The 24,380-nt window shown below is 49.4% G+C and overlaps 1 protein-coding gene across 1 annotated transcript in view; it reads right to left on the bottom strand.

The window, feature by feature from the left end:
* Positions 1-24,380, bottom strand: part of kiaa1109 (KIAA1109) — a gene marked incomplete at its 5' end in the record, with an annotated part of 191,617 nt that overhangs the window by 70,566 nt on the left and 96,671 nt on the right. Inside the window, 4 exon segments of the mRNA XM_083634137.1 lie at positions 3,685-3,926; positions 13,519-13,754; positions 17,870-18,076; positions 18,970-19,020. Coding sequence (XP_083490263.1) covers positions 3,685-3,926; positions 13,519-13,754; positions 17,870-18,076; positions 18,970-19,020 — 736 coding nt within the window.

Below are 24,380 nucleotides of genomic sequence, written 5' to 3' on the forward strand. Positions count from 1 at the left end.
TGAAGGCAGAAAGTTGATCCAGTTTGAGGGGTTTTTGCAGAGCAGAAAGGTGATGCAGTTTGAGGGGTTTTTGAAGGCAGAAAGTTGATCCAGTTTGAGGGGTTTTTGCAGAGCAGAAAAGTTGATCCAGTTTGATGGGCTTTTTATTTATCCAGTTTTTGCATTCCAGTCGGAGGCAGCAGTGGATTGAAATGATGCAAGACCGAGGGAGAAATAAAATTCAGCCAACTCAAGGTTAACCTATGGAGAGGGCTTTCGGGGTGATGTTTTTGACTGGAAACTGCTGTTGCCTGAACACAGCCTGCTCTAAAGACTGCAAGAGTCAAGCCTCTGCTTAAGAAACCCTCCCTTGACCCTACTGCTATTCAGAACTACAGACATGTCTCTCTTCTCTCATTCCTTTCCAAAACCCTCGAACGAGCAGCGTCCGAACAACTTTCTCTCTATCTCTCCCAGAATGACCCCCTGGACCCTCTGCAGTCTGGTTTCAAGGCTTCTCACTCCACTGAGACAGCTCTTCTTGCTGTCACAGAGGCCCTTCACACTGCTAAGGCCTCTTCCCTCTCCTCTGTCCTCCTTGACCTGTCTGCTGCCTTCGATACAGTCAACCACCAAATCCTTCTTTCCACTCTGTCTGACCTCGGCATTTCAGGTTCTGCACTCTCCTGGTTTGCTTCCTACCTCTCGAACCGCTCATACCAGGTCTCATGGAGAGGGTCCCTCTCCAGATCCTGCCCTCTTACCACCGGTGTCCCCCAGGGCTCAGTCCTGGGCCCCTTACTTTTCCTTTCCTTCTCTATATCAGATCTCTTGCCTATGTGATCTCTTCTCATGGCTTTGCTTATCAGTGCTATGCTGATGACACCCAGCTTTTCCTTTCCTTCCCCCCCTCCGACACTCAAATCAAGGCTTGCATCTCCGCATGCCTCAAAGACATTGGCGACTGGATGTCTGCCCACCACCTCAAGCTCAACCTTGGTAAGACAGAGCTACTCTTCCTCCCAGGGAAAGACTGCCCTCTCGCCGATCTCTCCATCTCCATTGACAACACCACTGTACTGTCTTGCTCAGCCAACATAGCTGCGACAGCATGCTCCTGTAGGTTCTCTCTCTACAACATCCGCGAAATCTGTCCCTTTCTCACAAGAGAAGCGACTCAACTCCTGGTCCAGTCACTTATCATCTCCCGCCTGGACTACTGCAACATGCTCCTGGCTGGCCTACCTGCCACCGACATCCGACCGCTTCAGCTCATTCAGAACGCAGCAGCCCGTCTGGTATTCAACCAACCCAAATTCTCTCATGTCACTCCCCTCTTCCAGGACCTCCACTGGCTTCCCATCTCGGCTCGCATCAAATTCAAGACACTGGTACTGGCCTACAGGGCAGTACACCAGTCAGCTCCCCTGTACCTGCAATCTATGGTCAGGTTCCAAACCTCTCAGTGCTCCCTTCGCTCCTCCACCAGTGCAGGTCGCCTCACCCCTCCTTCGCTACGGGGGCTCAAAAGTCGCTCATCCCGATCTCGACTCTTCTCGTCCCTGGCACCTCAATGGTGGAACGAGCTTCCACCTTCAGTCAGGAGAGCTGAATCACTGCCGATCTTTCGGAAAAGACTAAAGACACACCTTTTCAGGCTCCATCTGGGCTCTTCTTGATCTAACTTCTTTCTCTCTCTTTCTAAAAAAACAAAACAAAAACTACTAACCTAAACTAAACTTGTACCACTGTTCCTTCAGAAGTTGTAGTTGTCATAGACTGTGATCCATAGTTGATTGCTCTATTGCTGACAAAAATGTGTTATTGTAAGTCACTTTGGATAAAAATGTCTGCCAAATGATGTAATGTAATGTAATGTCACACAGCGCAGGTAGTTGCCCTGGAGGTAGTTGCCCTGGAGGTAGTTGCCCTACCTGAACACAGCATCTCACCTCGGTCTAGGGGTGGGCGATATGGCAAAAAAATCTTATCACCATTTTTTCAGGCAGGATCACGATCCATGATCTTATCACGATTCTTTTTCATATTGGTTTTAAGACTATTTTGCTAATTACTGAACAGTACAAGTACAACCAAACAAATTTCAGGGTACGTATGGTCATAAGAAACCTGGAAAAGTCATGGAAATTTAAAATACAATTTGTTTTATAAATATTTTCATGTCGTTCATTTACGCTGAGTTTCCAATAATTCATGTGCTAAGAAATAATGTTCACAAGCATCCAAACACTATGTATCTATCTATCTATCTATCTCTTGGTTCACTATTATTTATACAGTAGGGTTGGGCGATGGGACGAATATATGGTCTATCTGCGATTGAGTCCACTGTCGGTTGCGTGATTGTCATTTGTCAATCTGCTAATTTAATGGAGAGAGAGCGAGACCAATAGACAGAGAGAGAGAGAGCGTGGGGACAGAGCAGACATGCGGCGCACGCACGCGCACACACACACACACAACAGAGTTGAGCTTTAAGCAGTGAGAGAGGCGCGGGGGGAAGAAAATAAAAGGTGCAGCAGAAACGCGCTCTCCTGAGAATACGAGGCAGCAGGATGAGGGGAGCTAGATTAGGAGCAATGCGTCCTGGCATTTAAAATAACTGCCAAAGTCCGACTGAAGCAAATTAAACTCAAACTATCACAAAGATAAAGCAGCCATATTCAGACACTTTTTGCGCAATGAGTTCCGCTCGTTCTGCCTGTTTGTCTCTCTGCCTCTCTGTGTGCGTGTTGTAAAGGTTGTATTTGCGTTCGTGTCATTTTCATCGCCGTTCATTGTAACGAGCAGAGCGTGTGTTTACGCTATCTTCCCAGCTCCATCCCCAAATTAATTTTCATCGTCCCTGATGCTATTTTTAAGGTCCCCGGGATGACGGCAGGTCCTTTGTGTCAAGGCAAGCCCTGGTTAAGTGTGTGTGTGTGTGTGTGTGTGTGCCAAACTAACTGCCCCTCCGTGTTGTCCTCCTCCATGCTGCTGCACTTTGCAAAGTGAAAAGGGGGAGGGGAGGAAAACTTTGGAAGCATCTTTCAGACATAGAAATGCAACTGATAGAATGTGCACTGCATGTAGCGCGATTCTAACGATCTGTCTGGAAAGGCAGATCGTGGAGCCATTCTGATCGTGAACGATCTCAGATCGTCATATCGCCCACCCCTACCTCGGTCACACAACGCAGGTAGTTACCCTGGAGGTTGTTGCCCTACCTGAACACAGCCTCTCACCTCGGCCACACAGCGCAGGTAGTTGCCCTACCTGAACACAGCCTCGGCCACACAGCGCAGGTAGTTGCCCTGGAGGTAGTTGCCCTACCTGAAAACAGCCTTGGCCACACAGCGCAGGTAGTTGCCCTGGAGGTAGTTGTCCTACCTGAACACAGCCTCGGTCACACAGCGCAGGTAGTTGCCCTGGAGGTAGTTGCCCTACCTGAACACAGCCTCGGCCACACAGCGCAGATAGTTGCCCTGGAGGTAGTTGCCCTACCTGAAAACAGCATTGGCCACACAGCGCAGGTAGTTGCCCTGGAGGTAGTTGCCCTACCTGAAAACAGCATTGGCCACACAGCGCAGGTACTGTAGTTGCCCTGGAGGTAGTTGCCCTACCTGAACACAGCCTCTCACCTCGGTCACACAGCGCAGGTAGTTGCCCTGGAGATAGTTGCCCTATCTGAACACAGCGTCTCACCTCGGCCACACAGCGCAGGTAGTTGCCCTGGAGGTAGTTGCCCTGCCTGGGGAAGTCGTCAGGGGCCCAGCCCTGGTCCGAGTGGCTCTCATGCTCCTCCATGATGTACTCGCCCGACATGGTGACCGGAGGCAGGTTGAGGCTGGCCGACGGCGGCATGGTGGACATGTCCACCGGAGACACTTTGGACTGGAAGCACAGCTTGTGGTTCGGCAGTTCGAAGGTGAAACTAGTTTGTGCACCTGCGGGAATGGAAGGAGACACTGTATGAAGATTGTTACCTATCTTTATTCAAGGGCATGGACTCTCAATTTGAGAACATGATTTATTGATTTCATGTTCAGATTTGGTGAGGTTTCCCCTCAAACCCCACCCTCACATTCAAAGCTCCATAACATCGTCCATCCGGACATCGGGACATTAGGGAGTCAATACCTCTGGGACTAGGGACGTCCCAGTAATTATACAACCCAGTCTCACCAATCTGTATACAAATAACACAACTTTACACGTTCTAATTGTGTTCAATGAATACGCCAATTGCCAATTTTGCATGCAGGTGATATGCCTCGCCTGGGACACCTGTCCAGCAACACAAGTGTAAAGCTAGTCAGAATGACAACATTTGTTTTCTGGTCATAACTTTCACAATAAAAGCCCCTGCAACCCGACTGATTTGAAAATGGTTGTAACGGTTGTGTCTAGGCAAGTAAAATAACTTGGTTAATTAAGGTTTGGATTATGTGTTATTTATTTATTTTATTCTTGTGCTTGTTGTAGTTTTTATGGTATTGTTTTAATTGGTTGATATTGTACTTTTAAATTGTTGTATTATGGATTTATGTACTCAGGTCTCACTTGAAAATTAGATCTTGATCTCAATGTGACTTACCTATTAAATAAAGGTTATATAAATTTCTATATATAAGTTATATAAGTTTTCTACTTCAAAAACCTCCTTTTTCACTTCTTTAATCCGGTCCTCCGCCTCCAAACCCAGCAAACTATTCTCCACCTTCTCTTCCCTCCTTAACCCTCCCCCTGCCATTTCTGCCGATGACTTTCTATCTCACTTCACCAAGAAGGTTTATGACATCAGTTCCTCCTTCCCCCCACTTATCTCTCCCATCTCCAATCCAGTTTATCCACCCCCTACTCCCTGTCTGTCCACCTTCTCCCCCCTCTCCCCTGAAGAAGTACTTCAACTCATCACTTCCAACCGCGCCACCTCCTGCCCCCTGGACCTGATCCCTTCCGCCCTCCTACAGTCCATCTCCCCTGACCTATCCCCATTCCTCACTACATTCATTAACTCCTCTCTTTCCTCTGGTCGATTCCCAACCATCCTAAAGACTGCCATTGTGAAACCATTACTCAAAAAACCATCCCTCGACCCTACTGCCATCCATAACTACTGTCCTGTCTCTCTCCTCTCTTTCCTCTCCAAAACCATCGAACGTGCCGTCTCCAGTCAACTTTCCACCTATCTCTCCCAGCACAATCTGTCTGACCCTCTCCAATCTGGTTTCAAACCCGCTCACTCAACTGAAACTGCTCTTCTCACTGTCACTGAGGCACTTCACTCCGCCATGGCTTCATCCCTCTCCTCTTGTTCTCATACTCTTGGACCTTTCTGCTGCTTTCGACACGGTTAACCACCAAATCCTTCTTTCCACCCTTTCTGACTTGGGTGTCACTCACTCTCCTGGTTCTCCTCCTATCTTTCTGACCGCTCCTACCGGGTTTCTTGGAGTGGTTCCCTTTCTATTCCTTGCACCCTTTCCACTGCACACACAGCTTTACCTTTCCTTCCCCCCCTCTGACACTTCAATCGGGTCACGGATCTCTGCCTGCCTGAAAGACGTTGGTGTCTGGATGGCGGTTCACCACCTCAAACTCAACCCTGAAAAAACCGAGATCATCTTCCTCCCTGGCAAAGAATCCCCCCAGACTGACCTCTCCATATCCATTGACAACCACATCGTAACTCCATGTCAAACAGCTAAAAACTAAGGGGTTGTCCTACAACCCAGGTTTTATGAGTGAAGCGAGGCTCCCACCTATTGCCATCTCTGCGTGGTACACGCTATCGAATGCTCTTACCTTTTATTACTTTAAAAGTGTCCTTTCCAACCATCCATTAGACCGTTGACAGGATGCAGACTGGACCCTTGGAAAATCCGGGGCGATCCTGACGGTCTCATGGTCTCCGATCCAATAGCAGGAGTAGAGGCGGGCACAAGCCCTCACGCCTGGAATTGGACCGGGAAAACCCCACTCACCCGGCATTCGGCCACAACCAGACAGACTGGCAGCAAGGCACCTGAGGTGGGAGCCTCGCTTCACTCATAAAACCTGGGTTGTAGGACAACCCCTTAGTTTTATTTCGTTGAAGCTCGGCTCCCACCTATTGCCACCTTACAACCGACCTTGCTGCAAAGGAGCACCTAAGTGCCCGACCTTGCGACTCTCGATCGAAAAATGGGCCGCCACGGCTTATAGCGCATGGGAACCCGATAAGGATTGGGGAGCAGTCAGCGAGGCAACTAGTCCGTGGAGGCAGACAGAACCGCATGAGCGAATGTCGCGCCTCCCACATCCAGACTATAAAACCTCACAAAGGTATGGTGAGTCGACCATGACGCGGCTGCGCACATATCTTCCACCGTCACACCGCGCAACAGCGCCCAGGAAGAAGCCACGCCCCGAGTAGAGTGGGCCTTAATTCCTTCCGGTGGAACCTTCCCAGCGGCAGAATAGGCCAAGTTAATGGCCTCCACTATCCAGTGCGATAGACGCTGTTTGGACAACGGCTTGCCCAAAGCCTTAGCCCCATGGCACACCAGAAGCTGGTTAGACGTACGCAAAGTACGCGTCTTGGCCACATAGGCACGGAGCGCCTGCACGGGGCAGAGCGACCGAAGTCTCCTCTCTTCCGCCGAAGAAGAGGCGGAAGGCTCAAACGCGACCAGGTCTATGGTCATGGACCTGAAGCCAGCCCCAATACACTTAGGCTGATAAGCAGGGTTCGGGCGGAGCGTGGCCCTGCGCCCATCGTTAGAGAACACCATGCACGATTGTTGCACTGACAGGGCAATCAAGTCTCCCACTCTCTTGCCGGAAGACAAAGCGAGAAGCAATGCCGTCTTCAGCGAGAGGTGTTTCAGGTCGGCAGCGTCGAGTGGTTCAAACGGAGGCCTCGAGAGGCCATCCAAGACCGTGACCAAGTCCCACTTGGGAAAGATGTTCCTCGTCTGGGGGCGAAGCTTGCGCACACCCGTCATGAAACGAGAGACCAAAGACAGGCCTCCCACTGTCTTGCCCTCGATGTCCATGTGGCAGGCCGAGATGGCGGCCACATAAACCTTAAGGGACTGCGGCGACTGGCCCGCTTCGTACAGACCCTGGAGGAAGCAGAGAATGGGCCGAACGTCGCAGGTCACCGGGTCCAGGTTCCTTTCTGCGCACCAACGCGAGAAGGACCGCCACTTGTAGGTGTACCGAGTCGAGGTGGCTCTAGCACTCTGTATGGTTTGCACCACGTTCGCAGGCAGGCCCTGGGCTAGCAACCGTTCCCGTTCAGGGACCAAGCGGCCAGCTTCCACTTGTGTGGGGATGGGTGGAGTATCTCTCCGCCCGCCTGCGACAGCAGGTCCTTCCGACGCGGCAGCAGCCACGGAGGACCTCTCGTCAGAGTGATCAGATCCGCAAACCAGACCTGCGACGGCCAGTGCGGGGCTACCAGAATGAGCTGTAGCCCTTGCTGTCTCACCCTGGCCAGCACCTGGGGAATCAGTGCGATTGGGGGGAACGCATAGAGGGCCGCCCTCGGCCAGACGTGCGCCAGCGCGTCGTGGCCCAACGGTGGATCGTCCGCGAGGATGGAAAACCACTGGGGGCAATGGTGTGCGAGCCGCGAGGCGAAGAGATCGACGCTGGCTTGCCCGAACCTGGCCCAGATCTGCTCCACCACCTGTGGGTGGAGAACCCATTCTGAATTGCGCGGGTTGCCCCGCGATAGCAGGTCCGCTCCCAGGTTGAGGTGGCCCCGAATGTGTGCCGCTGACAGGGACAGCAGGTGGAGACGGGCCCACTCGTGGATGACCGTAGCCAGCTGGTTCAGAGCCAGCGACCGGACACCGCCCTGGCGGTTGATGTACGCCACTGTCGCGGTGTTGTCCGACCGTATCAGTACATGGTGGCCCATGATCTGATGTTGGAAGTGCCAAAGAGCGAGGCGAACTGCCTCCAGCTCTAGTATGTTTATGTGGCGAAGCTGTTGGGCTTGCCATCGCCCGTTTGCAGCCTGGCCTTCGAAGACCGCGCCCCAGCCCCAAAGGGAGGCGTCGGTCCGAATCACTCGCCTGAGTGGGACCGGACCCAGTCTGGCGCCCTCTGAGAGCCAACAGCGGTCCGTCCACACTTTCAAGGCTTGGCGAGCGCGGTCCGACAGCGTAAGGACGCGGGACCGATGTATCGCTGGGTCCAAGCGATGACCGAGGAACCACCTCTGGAAGGGGCGCATGTGCAGCAGCCCCAGAGGAATAGCCGCGGTCGCCGCGGCCATAAGGCCCAGTAGCACGGAGCACTGGTGAACGGAGATCGTGCGTGCGCGACGCCGAGTCTCCGCTGTCCTCCGAAGGTTGTCCAGCCTCTCCGGAGAGAGGCGGGCGCGCATTGAAAGGGAGTCTAGCTCCAGACCCAGGAAGGTCGTGACCTGTTGAGGTACAAGGGCGCTCTTGCGCCAGTTTATAAGGAACCCCAAGGCCTGGAGGTGGGAAGTCAGCACCTCGGTGTGTGCGGACACCATCTCGCTCGAGCTCGCCGCTATCAGGGCATCGTCGAGGTAGACGTAAACACGGATCCCCATCTCTCGGAGGGGAGCCAGCGCTGTGTTGACGCAGACTGTGAAAGTCCTGGGACTTAGAGACAGGCCGAAGGGGAGTACGCAGTACTCGTAGGAGACTCCCTGAAAGGAGAACCGGAGGTACCTCCTGTGCCTTTCCACGATGGAAACGTGGAAGAAGGCGTCCTTTAGGTCGACTGACGTGAAGAAGTCCCCCGGTCTGATCGCTCTGAACAGTGTGGGGAGCGTTAACATGCGGAAGGGAAGCTTCCTGAGCAGGGGGTTTAGCCGCCTGAGGTCGAGGATGGGCCGTAGGGACCCGTCCTTCTTGGGCACCAGGAAGTACCTGTGGTAGAACCCGGACTGCCTGTCCTTGTCCGGCACGGGCCGTATCGCGCCCTTTGCCAGAAGCGAGGAGACTTCCTCGCCGAGGACAGCCATGGAGTCCGCATCCGCCAGGTCTGAGACAGGGATGCCCGTGAAAGCAGGCGGGGGGGCCGCGAACTGCAGCGCGTAGCCCTTCTCCAGCGTTCGCAGCACCCACGGTGTGGGTCTGCACAGCCTCTTCCACAGGGGGAGGCTGTTTGCCAGGGCAGGTCTGGTGCCCTGAGTCGGGGTTACCCCTGGCACATGATCCTGAGGTGCCACGGCACACGGCCCCAGCAGGACAGCCCCAGGGGGGGTGCGTCCCGGAGGCCGTGGCAGCATGGCGTGCAGCCCCGGCAGGACCAGCCCATAGGAGCTGCGTCCCGGAGGCCGCGGCGAGTCGTCGCCCGTGGTGTGCGGCCCCAGCAGGACCAGCCCGGGGGGGCTGCATCCCGGAGGCCGCAGGAGGTCGTTGCCCAGCTGGTGCGACGCCAGCCGTGGGGGGGGAATAGCAGGGGGGCCTGCAGATGGTGAGGTGCCTTCCGTGCACCTCGCAGCTTTCGCCGGCAAGGGACACGTACTGAGCAAGGCTCTCTTCGGCGCTCGACAACACTGCGGGACGCCCGGTCCTGGCAGCATGGAGGCTGCCCCTCCCCCCCCCGGGCCCCTCCCCCCCCCTCGGGACCCGGTCGCGGTGGCCGACTTGTCAGGGTTACGGCGGGAGCCCCTGCTGCGGCGGGCACGGCTTCCTCGACCCGCGCCAGTCCAGGCTGGCTGGGGAGGTGTTGGCCCCGCGTTCCTTGGGGCATTCGAGCTGTTCCTGTCTGCGTTGGCCGGGGTACCGGACCACCCCTGGGGGTGCCTGTCCCGTGGACGGCGTGCAGGGCTGCCGCGGGTCGTCGTCGAACGACCTCGGGCAGGAGGTGGCCTCGCTGTGTGATGGGTCGCCCGGGTCTTGCGTGGCAGGACTCTGCCGACCGCCTCAGTGTCCTCACGCCGCCTCTGGGCCCTGCTGGCGAGGTCCGCCATTGAACCGAAGAGCCCGGTAGGGCAAACGGGCGCGTTGAGGAGGTCCGTCCTCTCATGGCCACGCAGGCTGGTGAGCTGCAGCCAGAGGTGACGCAAGGCGGCCACCGAAGATCCCATGACCCTACCTGAGTCCTCCGACACACACTCCAGCATCTTGAAGACGTAGTCGGAGACCCGGCGTAGCTCAGTGAACATTTCAGGCTTGGGGGCTGCTTGGACCTGGTCTACCAGGAAGCAATGATACTTCAGCAGGAAGGCCATGGTGTTGGCCATGGAGGCCGCCTGGCCTGCCGCCAGATAGGACTTTTCCAGGAGCGAAGCAGTCTCCCTGCAGGCTGGGGAGGGGAGCAAGGGCTTCCCTTCCTTCTTCTGGCCTGGAAGCAGATGGTCCGCCACTGCCTTCTCCAGTGGGGGGGGATGTTCATAGCCTGATTGGGCCCCTTCCACGACGCTAGACCAGCACTTAAAGCGTCGGATGGGGGCCTCAGAGGAGTAGGGTTTGGTCCAGGATCGCTGAACCCTACGCTGCACGTCGGGGCAGAAGGGCAGGCTGCCCCGTAGCGGCGTCTCAACGGCGCGGAAGTGGGAGGCGGTGAACATGTCCTTCTCGACGGTAGGGGGCGTAGGCCAGTCCCAGTCGAGGGCGGAAACAGCCCTGGCCACGACCTCCCTGAACTCCTTCTGGTAGATCTCAGAGGAGATGTCGTCAGGAGGGGGAGCCCCCTGGGGTGAGCCCTTTCTGGGTTACCCGGGCCGGCCAGCAGGGAGGCCTCATCATCTCGTTTTGGGTGGATCTCGAGGAAGTCATCCCAGGGTCCCCCGCCTCCGGCCATCTTGGCGGAAAGGCGAGCCCATTCTGAGACACGGGAGTCAGCCGCACCTTCACCCGACCTGGGGGAGGGGGGCAGGGAACAGCGGGAACCATGTGGGGAACCCAGGTGGGGACCGCGCTGGGAACCCGTCTTGTGCCGTGAACCTGCTGGGAAACTGTGCCGGGTATACTGCTCGCACTGCCGTGATCCCGACGGGAGGTCACGCTGGGAACCTACCTGGTAGCTGTGCTGTGAACCCGACCGAGAACCGCGTTGGGAAATCCGCGCGTCATGCCGCGGGCGCTTCGGCGGGGAGCACTGTTGGGAACCTACCTTTTTTCTTTGGTAGCTGTGCTGCGAACCCGACCGGGAACCCCGCGCATCTTGCCGTGGGCGCTTCAGCGGGCAGCGCTGCTGGGAACCCTCCTTGTGGCCATGCTGTGAACCATAACGAGAAGCACGTGGGGAGCTCCCCTGGGAGCGCTGCTGGGAACCCTCCTTGTGGCCGTGCTGTGAACCCAAAAGAGAAGCACGTGGGGAGCTCTCCTGGGAGCTGTGCTGGGAGCCCTCCCGAGAGCTGTCAACGTGCTGCTGTCCGAGAGGCAGCGGGCTGCCGGAGGTAACAGGCCCAGAGGTAGTCTGACTCTGGCTGGGCTCAGCTGCAGCAGCAACGCCGCCAGCGTGGCCTCTGAAGAAGTCTGCCCTGTATTTTTGAGTGCTACGAGGCATCTCAGTACAGGCGAGGCAAAACTCCGGATCTCCGAGGCAGCTATCTGCGTGGGCCTGTCCCAGGCATTCAACACACAGCGTGTGCGAGTCCTTGGCTGATAGCCACGCGACACACTTGGGGTCCGCACAGCGCTTCGCCTTGTTAACACTAGCCATCCTGTTAGAACACGCGGTAGTGACAGGCGAACAACGTTAACGTTAAATTTATCCTCTTCTTTTTCGCCTTGTGGGTAACACTGAAGCAAGCGAGTTAACACAAACCACTGAACGTGGCAGACCGTGCGCGCGTAGGCGGCAGGCTATTTTAGCGGGTCTTAACTCTAGCAAGCTAGTCGGCAATGGTGCCGACTAATACCTGTAACCAACACAAGAACGAGACTAAGCTACGAAACACGTGACGCTAGTAGCGGAGTTATCTCTACGTGAGGTTAGCTTAGACAGAGCAATTCAATTAGCAAGCATACAACGACACTCGGACCGGCTTGTTCTTAGAAGCAGCCGACAGTGAAAAAAAGCACTTAGCTCTGTCGCCTCCAACTTTCACCGCCCAGGCGAAGGTAACCTTCCAGACCGGAAAATCAACGACCGAGGTTCCCGTCCGCTACGCCGATGTACGGGGAGCAGTTGAAGTGAAAGTGGTCGGGCAAGCTAACGCTAATCTGGAGCAATAATTCACACGTCTGTCCTTGGCCGAATGCAGGTAAGAGTGGGGTTTTCCCGGTCCAATTCCAGGCGTGAGGGCTTGTGCCCGCCTCTACTCCTGCTATTGGATCGGAGACCATGAGACCGTCAGGATCGCCCCGGATTTTCCAAGGGTCCAGTCTGCATCCTGTCAACGGTCTAATGGATGGTTGGAAAGGACACTTTTAAAGTAATAAAAGGTAAGAGCATTCGATAGCGTGTACCACGCAGAGATGGCAATAGGTGGGAGCCGAGCTTCAACGAAATAAAACCTGGGAGTGATCCTCGACCACCAACTCATCTTCTCTGCCTACATTGCCGCAACAGCACGCTCCTGCCGGTTCTCCCTCTTCAATATTTGCAAGATACGCCCATTTCTCACCAGATAAGCTACACAAATTCTGGTACAGTCATTGGTCTTGTCGCGCATCGACTACTGCAATGTCATTTTGGCAGGCCTCCCTGCCTCTGAAATACTTCCTCTGCAGCTCATTTAGAACACAGCAGCCCGTCTGGTCTACAATTTACTTAGATTTTCCCATGTCACCCCCCTTTTCCGAGAGCTTCACTGGCTTCCCATCCTGGCACGCATCAAATTCAAAACTCTGGCACTAGCTATCAAGGCCGTTCACCAAACAGCCCCCTCGTACTTGCAGTCTATGGTCACTTTCCAAACCCCTCACCGCCCGCTCCGCCCCTCCACTAGTGCAGGACGTCTCGTCCCTCCCCTGCTACGTGGGCTCAGAAGCCGCTCTCAGTCGAGACTCTTCTCTTACCTGGCCCCAAAATGGTGGAATGAACTTCTCCCTGACATCAGGACTGCCGCATCATTACCCATTTTCCGCAGAAAACTTAAAACTCATCTCTTCAGACTTTACATAGACCCTTCCTGAATTCCCTCCCTCCTCTCTGCCTGCTTTCCATGTGTTTTTAATTGAATTCTCTGTTTGTGAAATGTATGCTCCTTTAATTGTCCACACCTTTAATCTCCCCTTTTATATTGGCTTCTCCTATTTTTACTATTATTTTTCTATTTTATCTATTCATGTTATTGTGTGCTGTATATGATCATGATGTAAGTCGCTTTGGATAAAGGCGTCTGCTAAATACCAATAAAGTAAAGTAAAGATATAAATAAATAACAAAAACCTTAAAAGTGACTTCCGGTTGAAGTGTAGACTTTGAACACACCAGGACCTGAACCCTCTCAGTCTACCCTGACCAGTGACCACTGCACGCTACACGGTGCACAGCTTATTTCAATGTCACGTTACTTCCTGGTTATAGCTCTCGACTCCTTGGCGTATCACCTGCACACAATTTGAAAGTGTAACGAACGGGAACGGGCTGAATGATATGACACACACACACCTGTCATCCCGTGGCTCTTCATGCGGCCCATTTTGTACTCTGCCTTCAGCGAGGGCAGCAGGGCGGCGCCGATGGTGATGCCGTCCATCATGGCGCTGAACTTGAGAACGATGGGCTTCTTCTCCAGGCCCTCGGGCAGCTGGGGGAACTCGTTGGCCTCCACGGGTGTCTGGTTGATGCTGGACGCCTTGTCGGAAGGCTGGGGAGTAGGCGTGTCCTCCCTGTTGGGGGGCGGACTAAGGGGGGGGGGGGGGGGGTTGGGATGGGGGTCAAACACAGTCTGTGTGAGGCGGCCATCGGTTGTGAATAGGCCCTTTTCACAGCAACTTTTTTTTTTTTTTTTTTTTACTTTTTTTTAATTTATTTATGCACATTTAGTCACATACAAAACAAACAATAAACAAACAAAAAACAAGCGTTGGGTGTGTCAGTGTTACGTGTTTACATTCTGTGGTTCATACTGCTTCAGGTCTTCTTTCAGGGGTTAGGGTGGTGTCTCTGTGAGGAGGGGTTTCCTTGTAAGTTGTCCATTTGTCCCATTTTATTTCAAATTGTGTCTTTTGAATTCTCAGGATGTGTGTAAGACTTTCCATTTCGAAAATCTCCTCTACTATTTCCGTCCAATGAATGTGGGTGGGTGGTTCTTCCTTAAGCTTGTGGCATACTCTTCGTGCCCAGCCAAGCGCATAGGGCGCATGGCGATTATGACGACATCGCACGGGGCGTGTCGGGGGGCGAGGCCTGAGCGCAGCGCGGCGCGTCCATGGAGATTTTTCTATCAGCGCGTCGGTTTTGCTGCCTGTGCCTGTGAGATCTCCGTGGTAGGCTATCAGCGGATATCTGCTGTGATTGAGTCCTCACCGTCGTTAAAGTCGCCTTCAAAGCATGATGTTCGATTATAACAAACTAGCTGTGTGGCTAAGCCTTCCCAAATGTGGAGGGGTCGTTTTTTATAATTTAATACATAGAATTGGGAACGTTACATTCAATTTCATTCAGACTGCCTGGAGCCTGGAGCTGCGCACTGAGTATGTTCTGTTTTGGCCGGCGCAGAGTGCGCGCGCCCTCCTCGGAGCCCCTCCTCCAGCGCGTGCGCGAAGAGTATGCCAGAAGCTTTATACCATTTCCTTGTGATTGCCTTCTTGGCTGCTGCTGGCAAAACTTTAACCAAATACCGATCCTCACGCTGTACATTTTCGTTGGTTAAGTTACCTAGATAAAGCACCTCACACGTGTTAGGTACCTCGTATCCCAATATTGCTTTCAATTCCACCCATATTTCTTCACAATATTTCCTAATTTTCTTACATTCCCAGAAAACATGAGCGTGATCTACATTATATTTTTCCAGCAAAACTCTCTCCACATCCTGGAGCTGGTGGTCGTTTGCTGTACACAACATATAGTATACCAATCATCTTCAGTTATTTCTAGGGCTGTCAGCGTTAACGCGTTAATCGCGCGTTAACTATCGTTCCTATTAACGCCACAAATTTTTTTAACGCGCGATTAACGCATGCACGTTCTGTGATGTTTGAGCCTTGGTCCGCGCCGTAGTTTTGGAAATCAGGAAGCATTAACGTTGATATCAAGCAGAAACAAAGCTCCGTGAGCAGAAAAGGAAGAATAAAATGGGTATATTGGCAAGTTCAGCTTCAAATTGAGAAAGATGTCCTGCATTTTGGGTGAGAGAGAGAGGGAGCGCGTCAGCTATCCCCGTCTGTCTCGTCTCACCATGGCAGGGAGAGTGAGAGACAGACGGAGAACGGGGGGGGGGGGGGGGGGAGACAGAGAGGGAGAGAGAGAGGCAGAGAAAGCGAGCGAGACAGACAGACAGGCAGTGAGAGAGGGACCGACGGAGAACGGGAACGCGAGAGGGGGGGAGAGAGCATGCACGCAGCTTCTCCTGTCTGTGGCTGGAGAGATGTAGAGGATAGCACCAATTAACTTCACACAGTGCAGCCTGAGAGATGTGTATTCCCAGTAACTAGTAGCAATAATAACAATATTACCAATGGCCAAATACTTACCCATACTAATGATAGCTACCCATCTTAATACAACAGTGCATCTTTGCACAAAGCTCTCAGGTTTAAGGTAGCCTATCTCGGTTTAAGGTAGATTTAGAACAGATTTAAAAAAAAATGCGATTAATTTGCGATTAATCGTGAGTTAACTATGGAAATCATGCGATTAATCGCGATTAAATATTTTAATCGATTGACAGCCCTAGTTATTTCTAATTTACATTCCTTTATCCATCTATCTCTAACATACAGCGTGGAGGATCCTCTACTCATCATCAAGCCCTGATACAGCACCGATATCACTCTGCTTGTGTTATTCTTATAGGCATTACCCAGAGCCCCAATCACTCCGCTTATCTCTTCCGGAAGATCTGGTTTTATTTCCTTATTGAAGAAGTCTCTGACCTGCAAGTACCTAAACAAATCTTGCTTCTCCAGGTCAAATTAATTCTTCAAGTCCCGAAAACTTTTAATTTCTTTTTTATCCATTATTGTGATTATTGCCGTAATGCCCTTGTTTGCCCATTGTACAAAACTGATGTCAAGGGTCCCGGGTTTGAATTTGGGATTATGAGTCAACCAGCTCAGTAGTTTGACCTTCCTCCACAGATTGTATTTTCTGACCACTATATAAACCAGGTTCTCAGAGTAAACACAGTGATTGGGTCTAGCTCTTTCTCCATCTCTTTAAACAAATTTCTATTTGCTATCATGTTTTGAACTTGACTCCCTCCTTTCCTAATTCAATCTCTTTCCATCTTGTGATGCACTTTGTGTCACACCAACAAACCAGAGGCCGGATCTGTACAGCATAATAATATTCTAGAAGGTTCGGTAAGGCTAGTCCTCCTTTGTCTTTGGCAAGTTGAAGTGTCTTATACTTAATTCTTGGTTTAATTCCCCCCCAGATAAACCTAGAGATTTTCTTGTCCCAATCCTGAAATTGTAGTTGGGGAATTTCCACCGGTAGGGATTGAAACAGGTACAGAATTCTTGGTAGCACATTCATTTTTATGATTTCTATTCTGGAACTAAAGTCTAATGTAAGTACTGTCCACCTTTCCATGTCTTTCTGGATTTCCTGACTTTAAAGCCCTATAATTGGATTCGTAGAGTTTTGATAGGCTGTCACAGCAACCGTTTTGAGGTGGTAAAGCAGGTGTAACCAATAACAATGAGGGCCCTGCCACTGGAACGCCTAAATGTTATGGAACCATCATTAATGGAATTGGTTACACCTGCTTTGCTTCCTGCTTTAGCACCTCAAAACCGCTGCTGTAAAATGGGTCTATGAAGGACTGTAGCTTTGTTATAATGTATCCTGGAATGAATAAGTTGGACTGGATTCAACTTCAAATACCATACCAAGACCTGCCGCACTAATTCCAAAACCTACGAGGCATGCTGTTTGCAAACTGAATAACACATAGGAAAGATGTATCAGAGACAGAGAGCAGTTTTCCTGCCTACTTGTTCATGTACCACTAAGGGCCTGTGTCCACCTAGCGTCTTTTTTCAGTTGTTTCCAATGGGGGGAGAGCGTATGCGAGCGCACACGGACGTCTAGAGAAAGTGCACAGCGCCCAGCGTCTTTTTTCGGCGTTTTTGTGCGCCCGGCTCCCAGCGCTCCCAGCGCTTCCAGCTGAAAATATTTTAACTTTCAGAAAGACGCTGGTGTCGGCTGCTCCTTTTCTGGTAACTACGGTAATCATATGGAGAAACTATCGCAACAGAGACAGAACGGCTCAATTGTGGGAGCAGATCGGCTAGACACTTAATATTTCTGGTGAGTGTTGTGCTTACTGCTTTTAATAGCGTAGCCTACCTGTGTTGTTAAACATGCTAGCTGTCAGCTATCAAGCTGAACTAACGTTACTTGCAGACTGCTTCCTTGTATATTGTGCGCTGGGATCAGCATTCCCCAGTGCACTCCCAGCGTTTAACGTCGGAAAAATACGCTAGGTGGACACAGGCCCTAAGGTGGTACATTAATTACTATCTTAATATACTTTAGTGGTACCACCTTATAAGGCCCATACTGAGTAACGTTTACTTACCATCAATAAGCAGTAATTAGGAGGTTACTGAGGGAAAACTCTTAGTTATAGGTATGAGCCATCCTCTACTAGGAATCTTCCTAGAACTAGGAGCAGTGGGCAGCCACAGTGCATTAATATGGCATTAATAGGTGCTTTATAATGACTAACAAACAGCCAATATGCTACTAATATCCATGCTAATAAGCAACTAGTCACTGTAATGGTGAATATGTGTACCTTAATATAAAGTGTTAGCGAGAAGGGAAGTAAATAAAGCAAACGCACATGTTGGAGGGCTGGCGGATGAGGTCGGAGATCTGCTTGGAGAGCTGGTGCGAGCTGCGGACCATCATGCTGTGCAGCGTGGCTGGGTGCTGGGGGATGTTGATCATGATGGCGCCCACCTTGAAGACGGCAGCGTTGTTGGTCCTCAGCCCACGCTGGGCGCTGTACAGGGCCTGTGACTTGAGGATGTTGCATTTTACCACCGTCCTGCAATGAGGCAGAGATTCAGCTGCAGGTGACGTGGAGATATCCATGAATGCGATACGACTGAGTGGATGTGGCGATTAGCAAGAGACCACAACACTGAAAGACCATGCACATTCAGGACAGCATTCAGTATTCTGGTTACAGGTAGGTGATGATTAGGGATGTAACGATATACCGCAATATCAAGCAACCACGGTTATTGTATCGTAAGCTTCCCCTGTAATACTGTGGCCACGATATGTTTGTACCACTACAAATAAGTTCATAATGGAGGACCCTTGTGTACTTGTGTAAACGTCCTATTAGTTTCAGTTTCAGTTCAATAAAGCAATGTTTTTCTTCAAAGCAAAATACTTTTTTGTTTGTTTGTTTTTTCAATAGGCCATAGTATGTTTAATTAAGGGGGGGGGGGGGTGTTAATACAGTGAAATACCGTATACAGTGATATTTTGGTAGATACCATACCCTACCATACTATGAAATTTCATATTGTTACATCCCTAGTGATGACAGTATGGCAGCCAACTTGTATGTTCTCTTATGCTTATGCAGAAAATGGCTCCTTTCATGGCTCTACATGCCGGGATGACTTAAATGTAAAACTAGTACAGGGCCATAACAATCACTACTACTATACACAGATGAGATTAACTAAAATTATTGAAATAGCCGATATAAACATGAGGAGGGGAGCACAACATAGATGAGAATGCAGAGATTCTCAAGAATTAACAGAGTTGGGTTCCCTAAGTTCGGTCTGTAATAGATGAAAGTGGAAAGTGAAAATCGTTCACTGAACACATGGATGACAGGTGACTCAGACAAATGAATGTGTATTTGGGGCAGGTTTGGATGTGCGATGCATGTAATTGTAAACGACAGTAGTAACATACAGAAACTCTTGTTTAGCTGTGCTGGTGGGAGAAGTGGGGAAATCCTCCAGTCTATGCAAGTAGTTGCAAGAGAAAGCCGGGGAGATGTGAGAGAAAGAAGAGCAGAAGAGAGGGTGAAACCGTTCAGAGACCATTAGCTGAAGGTTTCCACAATGAGGAGCCATGAGGGTCATGCTTCACATGTTTTTTCCCTTCTTTTATACATAGGAATAAGCTGGTGTCTTTTCATGCCTTCTGGCACCTTGATTCCATTCAGAATAATGGTAATTTTTGAGCACAGTATTTCTTTTTTTAAATAAAGGTACTGTATTTGTATTACAAACATGAAATTCATCATTGACAGAGAATACATCAATGAACAGTAGGTTTTGGTAGGGGTTTGCCATACCGTATCATTATCAATATATAGTTACCATTTTTATTAGGGCTGTCAAAGTTAACGCGATAATAACGCATTAACGCAAATTCCTTTTAACGCCACTATTTTTTTTAACACGCGATTAATGCATGCACTTTCTTTGCCTTGGTCCGACCCGTAGTTTGAGAAATCAGGAAGCAGTAACGTTGAGAGCAAGCAGAAACAAAGCTCCGTAAGCAGAAAAGGAGGAAGAAAATGGGTATATGGCAAGTTCAGCTTCAAATTGAGACAGATGTTCTGCATTTTGGGTGAGAGAGAGCGCGTCAGCTCTCCCTGTCTGTCTCGTCTCTCACCGTGGCAGAGAGAGTGAGAGACAGACGGAGAACGGGGGGGGGAGACAGAGAGAGAGAGGCAGAGAAAGCGAGTGGGACAGACAGACAGACAGGCAGTGAGAAAGAGAGAGGGACGGCGATCAGACCAGAGAGACTGACGGAGAACGGGAGAGAGAGAGACCGAGAGAGAAAGCGAGAAAGGGGGAGAGAGCATGCACGCAGCTGCTCCTGTCTGTGGCTCGAGAGATGTAGAGGATAGCACCAATTAACTTCACACAGTGCAGCCTGAGAGATGTGTATTCCCAGTAACTAGTAGCAATAATAACAATATTACCAATGGCCAAATACTATAATGCCTTTATATCCCAGTGTAGGGCTGCACCTGAACTATCCATGCCTTTATATCCCAGTGTAGGACTGCACCTGAACTATCCCTGCCTTTATATTCCAGTGTAGGACTGCACCTGAACTATCCCTGCCTTTATATCCCAGTGGAGGACTGCACATGAACTATCCATGCCTTTATATCCCAGTGTAGGGCTGCACCTGAACTATCCATGCCTTTATATCCCAGTGTAGAATGCACCTGAACTATCCATGCCTTTCATTAGCCATTAATCTGTGAATTATACTCATTTAAAATGTCACCAAATGGTGAAAGATGTCAATCACTTTTCCCCAAAGGCCAAGATGACATCCTCAAATGTCTTATTTTGCCTTGACCAACAGTCAACAACCCAAAGATAATCAGTTTACTGTAGGGGTGTCACGATATGCGTATCGTCAGAAAAAAATGATATCGTTAAAAAAAAAAAAAAAAAATTGCTCCTGAATAATAATAGAACAAATTGAGCAGAATCAACACGCATGAGTGAGGGGGTAGACTACTACTGGCATGGCAAAACAGCTCAAGGGGTACATAAGATTACATAAGTTTAGGGACCATTGAGCATGAGTTATTTAAGAAATAGATTGTATACTTTATTTTTCTTTCACCATGAAACAAACATTTAGTTTGTGACAGTGTGACACATTCTATTGCAAGAGAAGCATTATCTTCCATGTTGTTTTCTAGTTATTATAATAACAATTTCCAAAAACAGCATTTGTTTTGTATTTTCATTTTATTTCAAATGAAAGACTATTTTTCCAGTATTTTCCCAGGGCTCCCTTGAAAAGAGGTTTCGATTTCAATGGGACTCACATGGTTAAATAAATGATAAATAAATACATAAAAATTATTTACTTTTGTTAAAAAAAATATTGTTAAAATATCGTATCGTATCGTTATCGTGAACCCAATATCGTGTATCGTATCGTGAAATTAGTGTATCGTGACACCCCTAGTTTACTGTCATAGACCAGGGTCGGACTGGGACTGAAAAACGGCCCTGGACTTTTCTACCCAGACCAGCCGACCAAAGGTCTCCGCCGACAAATTTTGACGGCGACCTTAGGTTGCAGCCGAAATCTTTTAGCTGTTTTTCTAAAATGTTGGTCATTTGAAGCCAGATTTAGAGGAATATCTCATTTTAAACTAACATTAGAGTGTTGTGATGTCATTATTCAGTTCTAACCAGTGCCCAATTCAGCCTCCCTCTTTTTGAAGCCTATGCGGAAATTGCATTCTTTCAAATGGCCAGTGGGGGGCGCAGTTTGTGTAGCACTCCCCAGGAACATGCATTCAACTCTATGGGAAACGAGCCAACTTCTCTCTCGGTCTATGTCTTAAATAAACACTTTCCAAATTAGTTTATGGTCTGAAAAAACAATTTCAAGTCTTTTTCATGCTCTCACATGCTTCGTTTTCGAAATTATAGCCCCATTTCGAGGAAAATTTACGACAAACAACGGATAATAAGAACAGTAATACTTCCGACCGGTACAGGCAGCAATGTGCCGCAAGGCATCAGATAGCAAGAAAATAGCGTTACTTTATGATATTTTAATAATGTTAGTAGACACACGTAACTATATAGATACCATACATCTAACATTCATAACATGGCGGACCATTTAACGTTATCTATACCGTTAGATAAAGCCTTAAGCCATCTCTGTATTCAGACCATTGGATTCAGCCCAGAAACCAGAGTACGTTATAAACGTTATAAATATAAACAACTAACCAACGCTGGGGGTACGTATGGAAACAGTGTTACTCAAAATGGTTAAAAGTTCAATCAATTTGGTCATTCAGTGGCGTTTTACTACAATGTAAAGTATAAGTAACGTTAGCCGCTAGCATTAGCCAAAGTAGCAGACTACCCATAATGCATTACAGCGATAAGAGAGACAGGGCAAATTCGGAAACTCCCCTGGCAGCCGCCCCCTCTCTCCGTACCTCCGTGTAGAATGAATCGATTCAACCAATCAACGATGAACAGGAAGCAGGAGATTCAAGCCTCAATTTCTGCTATCAAATCCCAATCAGCTTGCTTTATCCAGATCTATTATACTATCAATGGTTATAACCATCAATATTTGCTCCTTTTCTCATTAGGGTAAATACTGTATATTTATTTAGAGATTTTGGTCAATTATAAATTATGTGCTGTTATGGTTATTAGCTTAGTCACTTCTACACTAGCTTTTACACTATTTCCACAGGAGTAAATCTGTGGGGAGGGTGCATTCCTAAAGTGGGCCGCTGGGGTTCACTGTCTCAACCAACAAAAACAAAAAAAGGTCAAGCGGCCCACCAGCCCACCGGGACCAGAAAAGATTCACATTTAAGAAGCTTGAACGAGATAATGTTTGTACTTTTTTCTTAAAGATTTGTCTAAACGATTAATCGACTAATCGTTGTAGCTCTATCCGTGTGGTAAGCAATTTTAAACATCAATGACAACTAAGAAGTGTCAGCCTACTGTACAGCACACACACTAGGGATGTCGACGGTTAACCGCCGAGAACGTCTTTGGTCGGTTAAGCATGTCGGTTAAACGGTCAATTTCCATGTTAATTTGCATATAACAGTGTTGCCAATGTGGCGACCCCCCCCCCCCCTCCTTCGTGGTCAGCAATGTAACATAAGTATATTAAACGATGGGGCAAGTGTTAATCAAGCTAGATTTGGAAATAAACACATGGTTAATGTTGATTTTATCTACCTGATGTCTGATCAAACGCATTCCGCAGCGAAGCACACACACAGCTGAACACCTGCTGCAGTCACAGTGAAGTGAGTGCACTGACTGCCCTGCCCCTCTGCTGCTCCTGTCTGAGCACACAGCTCAGATGTGCTCGGTGACCATTTCAGAATGATTAACACACACCCAGCGAAACAATCCGCTCATACATGTTCTATAGTTTTGTTAACTCCGTGTGTGCTGTCATTACTTTTTCTTCACTGTCTCATTCGGTCTAACTCTCTCCCTCCCTCTCTGTAGTGCATGTTCATCATGCACACGCATGCATACGCTCGCACTCAATGATAAAAACAGTAGTTTTTACCGTGTTACAAAAATGCAGACATGAAGCGGTCGAATTGACGATTGAAAAGTATCAATTAACGTTAGTCTTTACTGTCCAACACATGGCAGTTCGGAGAAATTGTTTCACAACAAGAGACTGCGTGCGGAGTGCGGACTCGTCTTTATAATGTTGTGGAGCCCTGCAAGACACAGAGAGCACAGCCCTCGTCGCGTGTGTGAAGAGAGAGGGAGAACGGGTGAGACAGAAGCAAACTATTTTTTGCAGATCTCAAAAGCAGGTAAACCACTGTGGGATTAGTGAGACTATTGCTAAAAGAGAAGATACTGTAGTGATGCGCACTTTGTCAGTGCACCCTCGCCTGCAGCCTGGACTGTCGTCCGCTCAAACAGTTCTTCACGGGGCGGCTGCGTGTCAATTGACGTGTCCTTAATATGCAAAGCGTGCAGCTCTAAGCAGTATAGCCTATCGGAGGAATGTTTTTGTTTAGATGGCTGGAGGATTCAACTTGTCTTCTCGTTTTGTTAATGTGTTTTTTTCTGCGTGTAGATGTAAAAAATAAACACTTTCTAATGAAAAAAAAATCAAGCATTTGTTGTGGTAATGGTTTAATGGGGCACAGACAGTAAAATAGCGCATTTTAATCTTCTCGGTTAACCGACAATTGTCGGCTAATGAGGGTCGGTTGTCGGTCAAGAGAAATTATGATTTTCGACATCCCTAACACACACATTACAAAACATCATACAGGAGAATTTTAAGTTTAACTTATTTTCATGACGGGAGGATCTGTTCGATCCAATGAGACACAAAGGCTCTTTTCTTGTCAGGCTAAAATCAAGGGGAACAAAGCGCAGAGATGAATGGCTCTGTCTCGGAACAAGGCTTGTAACGTCATTAAGGCAGTTGTGTTCAGGGAAATTGCTTGCATTAAAAACAAATATTGCTGTGAAAAAAGCAGCTGGCTGGAAAGGAGAGTAATTGGCTCTCTTATTGGGTGCCAGTGCTCAAGAAAAACAGTGCACTCTAGTGCACTCTACTCTTTAAATTCAGGGGTTTCAGAGATACCTGTACACTCGAGATTAAAGCACACGTTTTCTTCTTTGATATCATTTACTAAGATATACAACAAACCTGGTCTTGCATGAAATTCTACTATTGACAGAAAACTTTTTACCAGAGTGTGGGTGTAAAAAGGACCCCCCTCTGATTACACTGAACACAATTGGAACAAGGAAAATTGCCATTAGGTAAATAGTAGAATTTCATGCAAGACAAGGTTTGTT

This window comes from Poromitra crassiceps (assembly GCF_964638095.1).
Source record: "Poromitra crassiceps genome assembly, chromosome: 3".
Lineage (NCBI taxonomy): Eukaryota > Metazoa > Chordata > Actinopteri > Beryciformes > Melamphaidae > Poromitra > Poromitra crassiceps.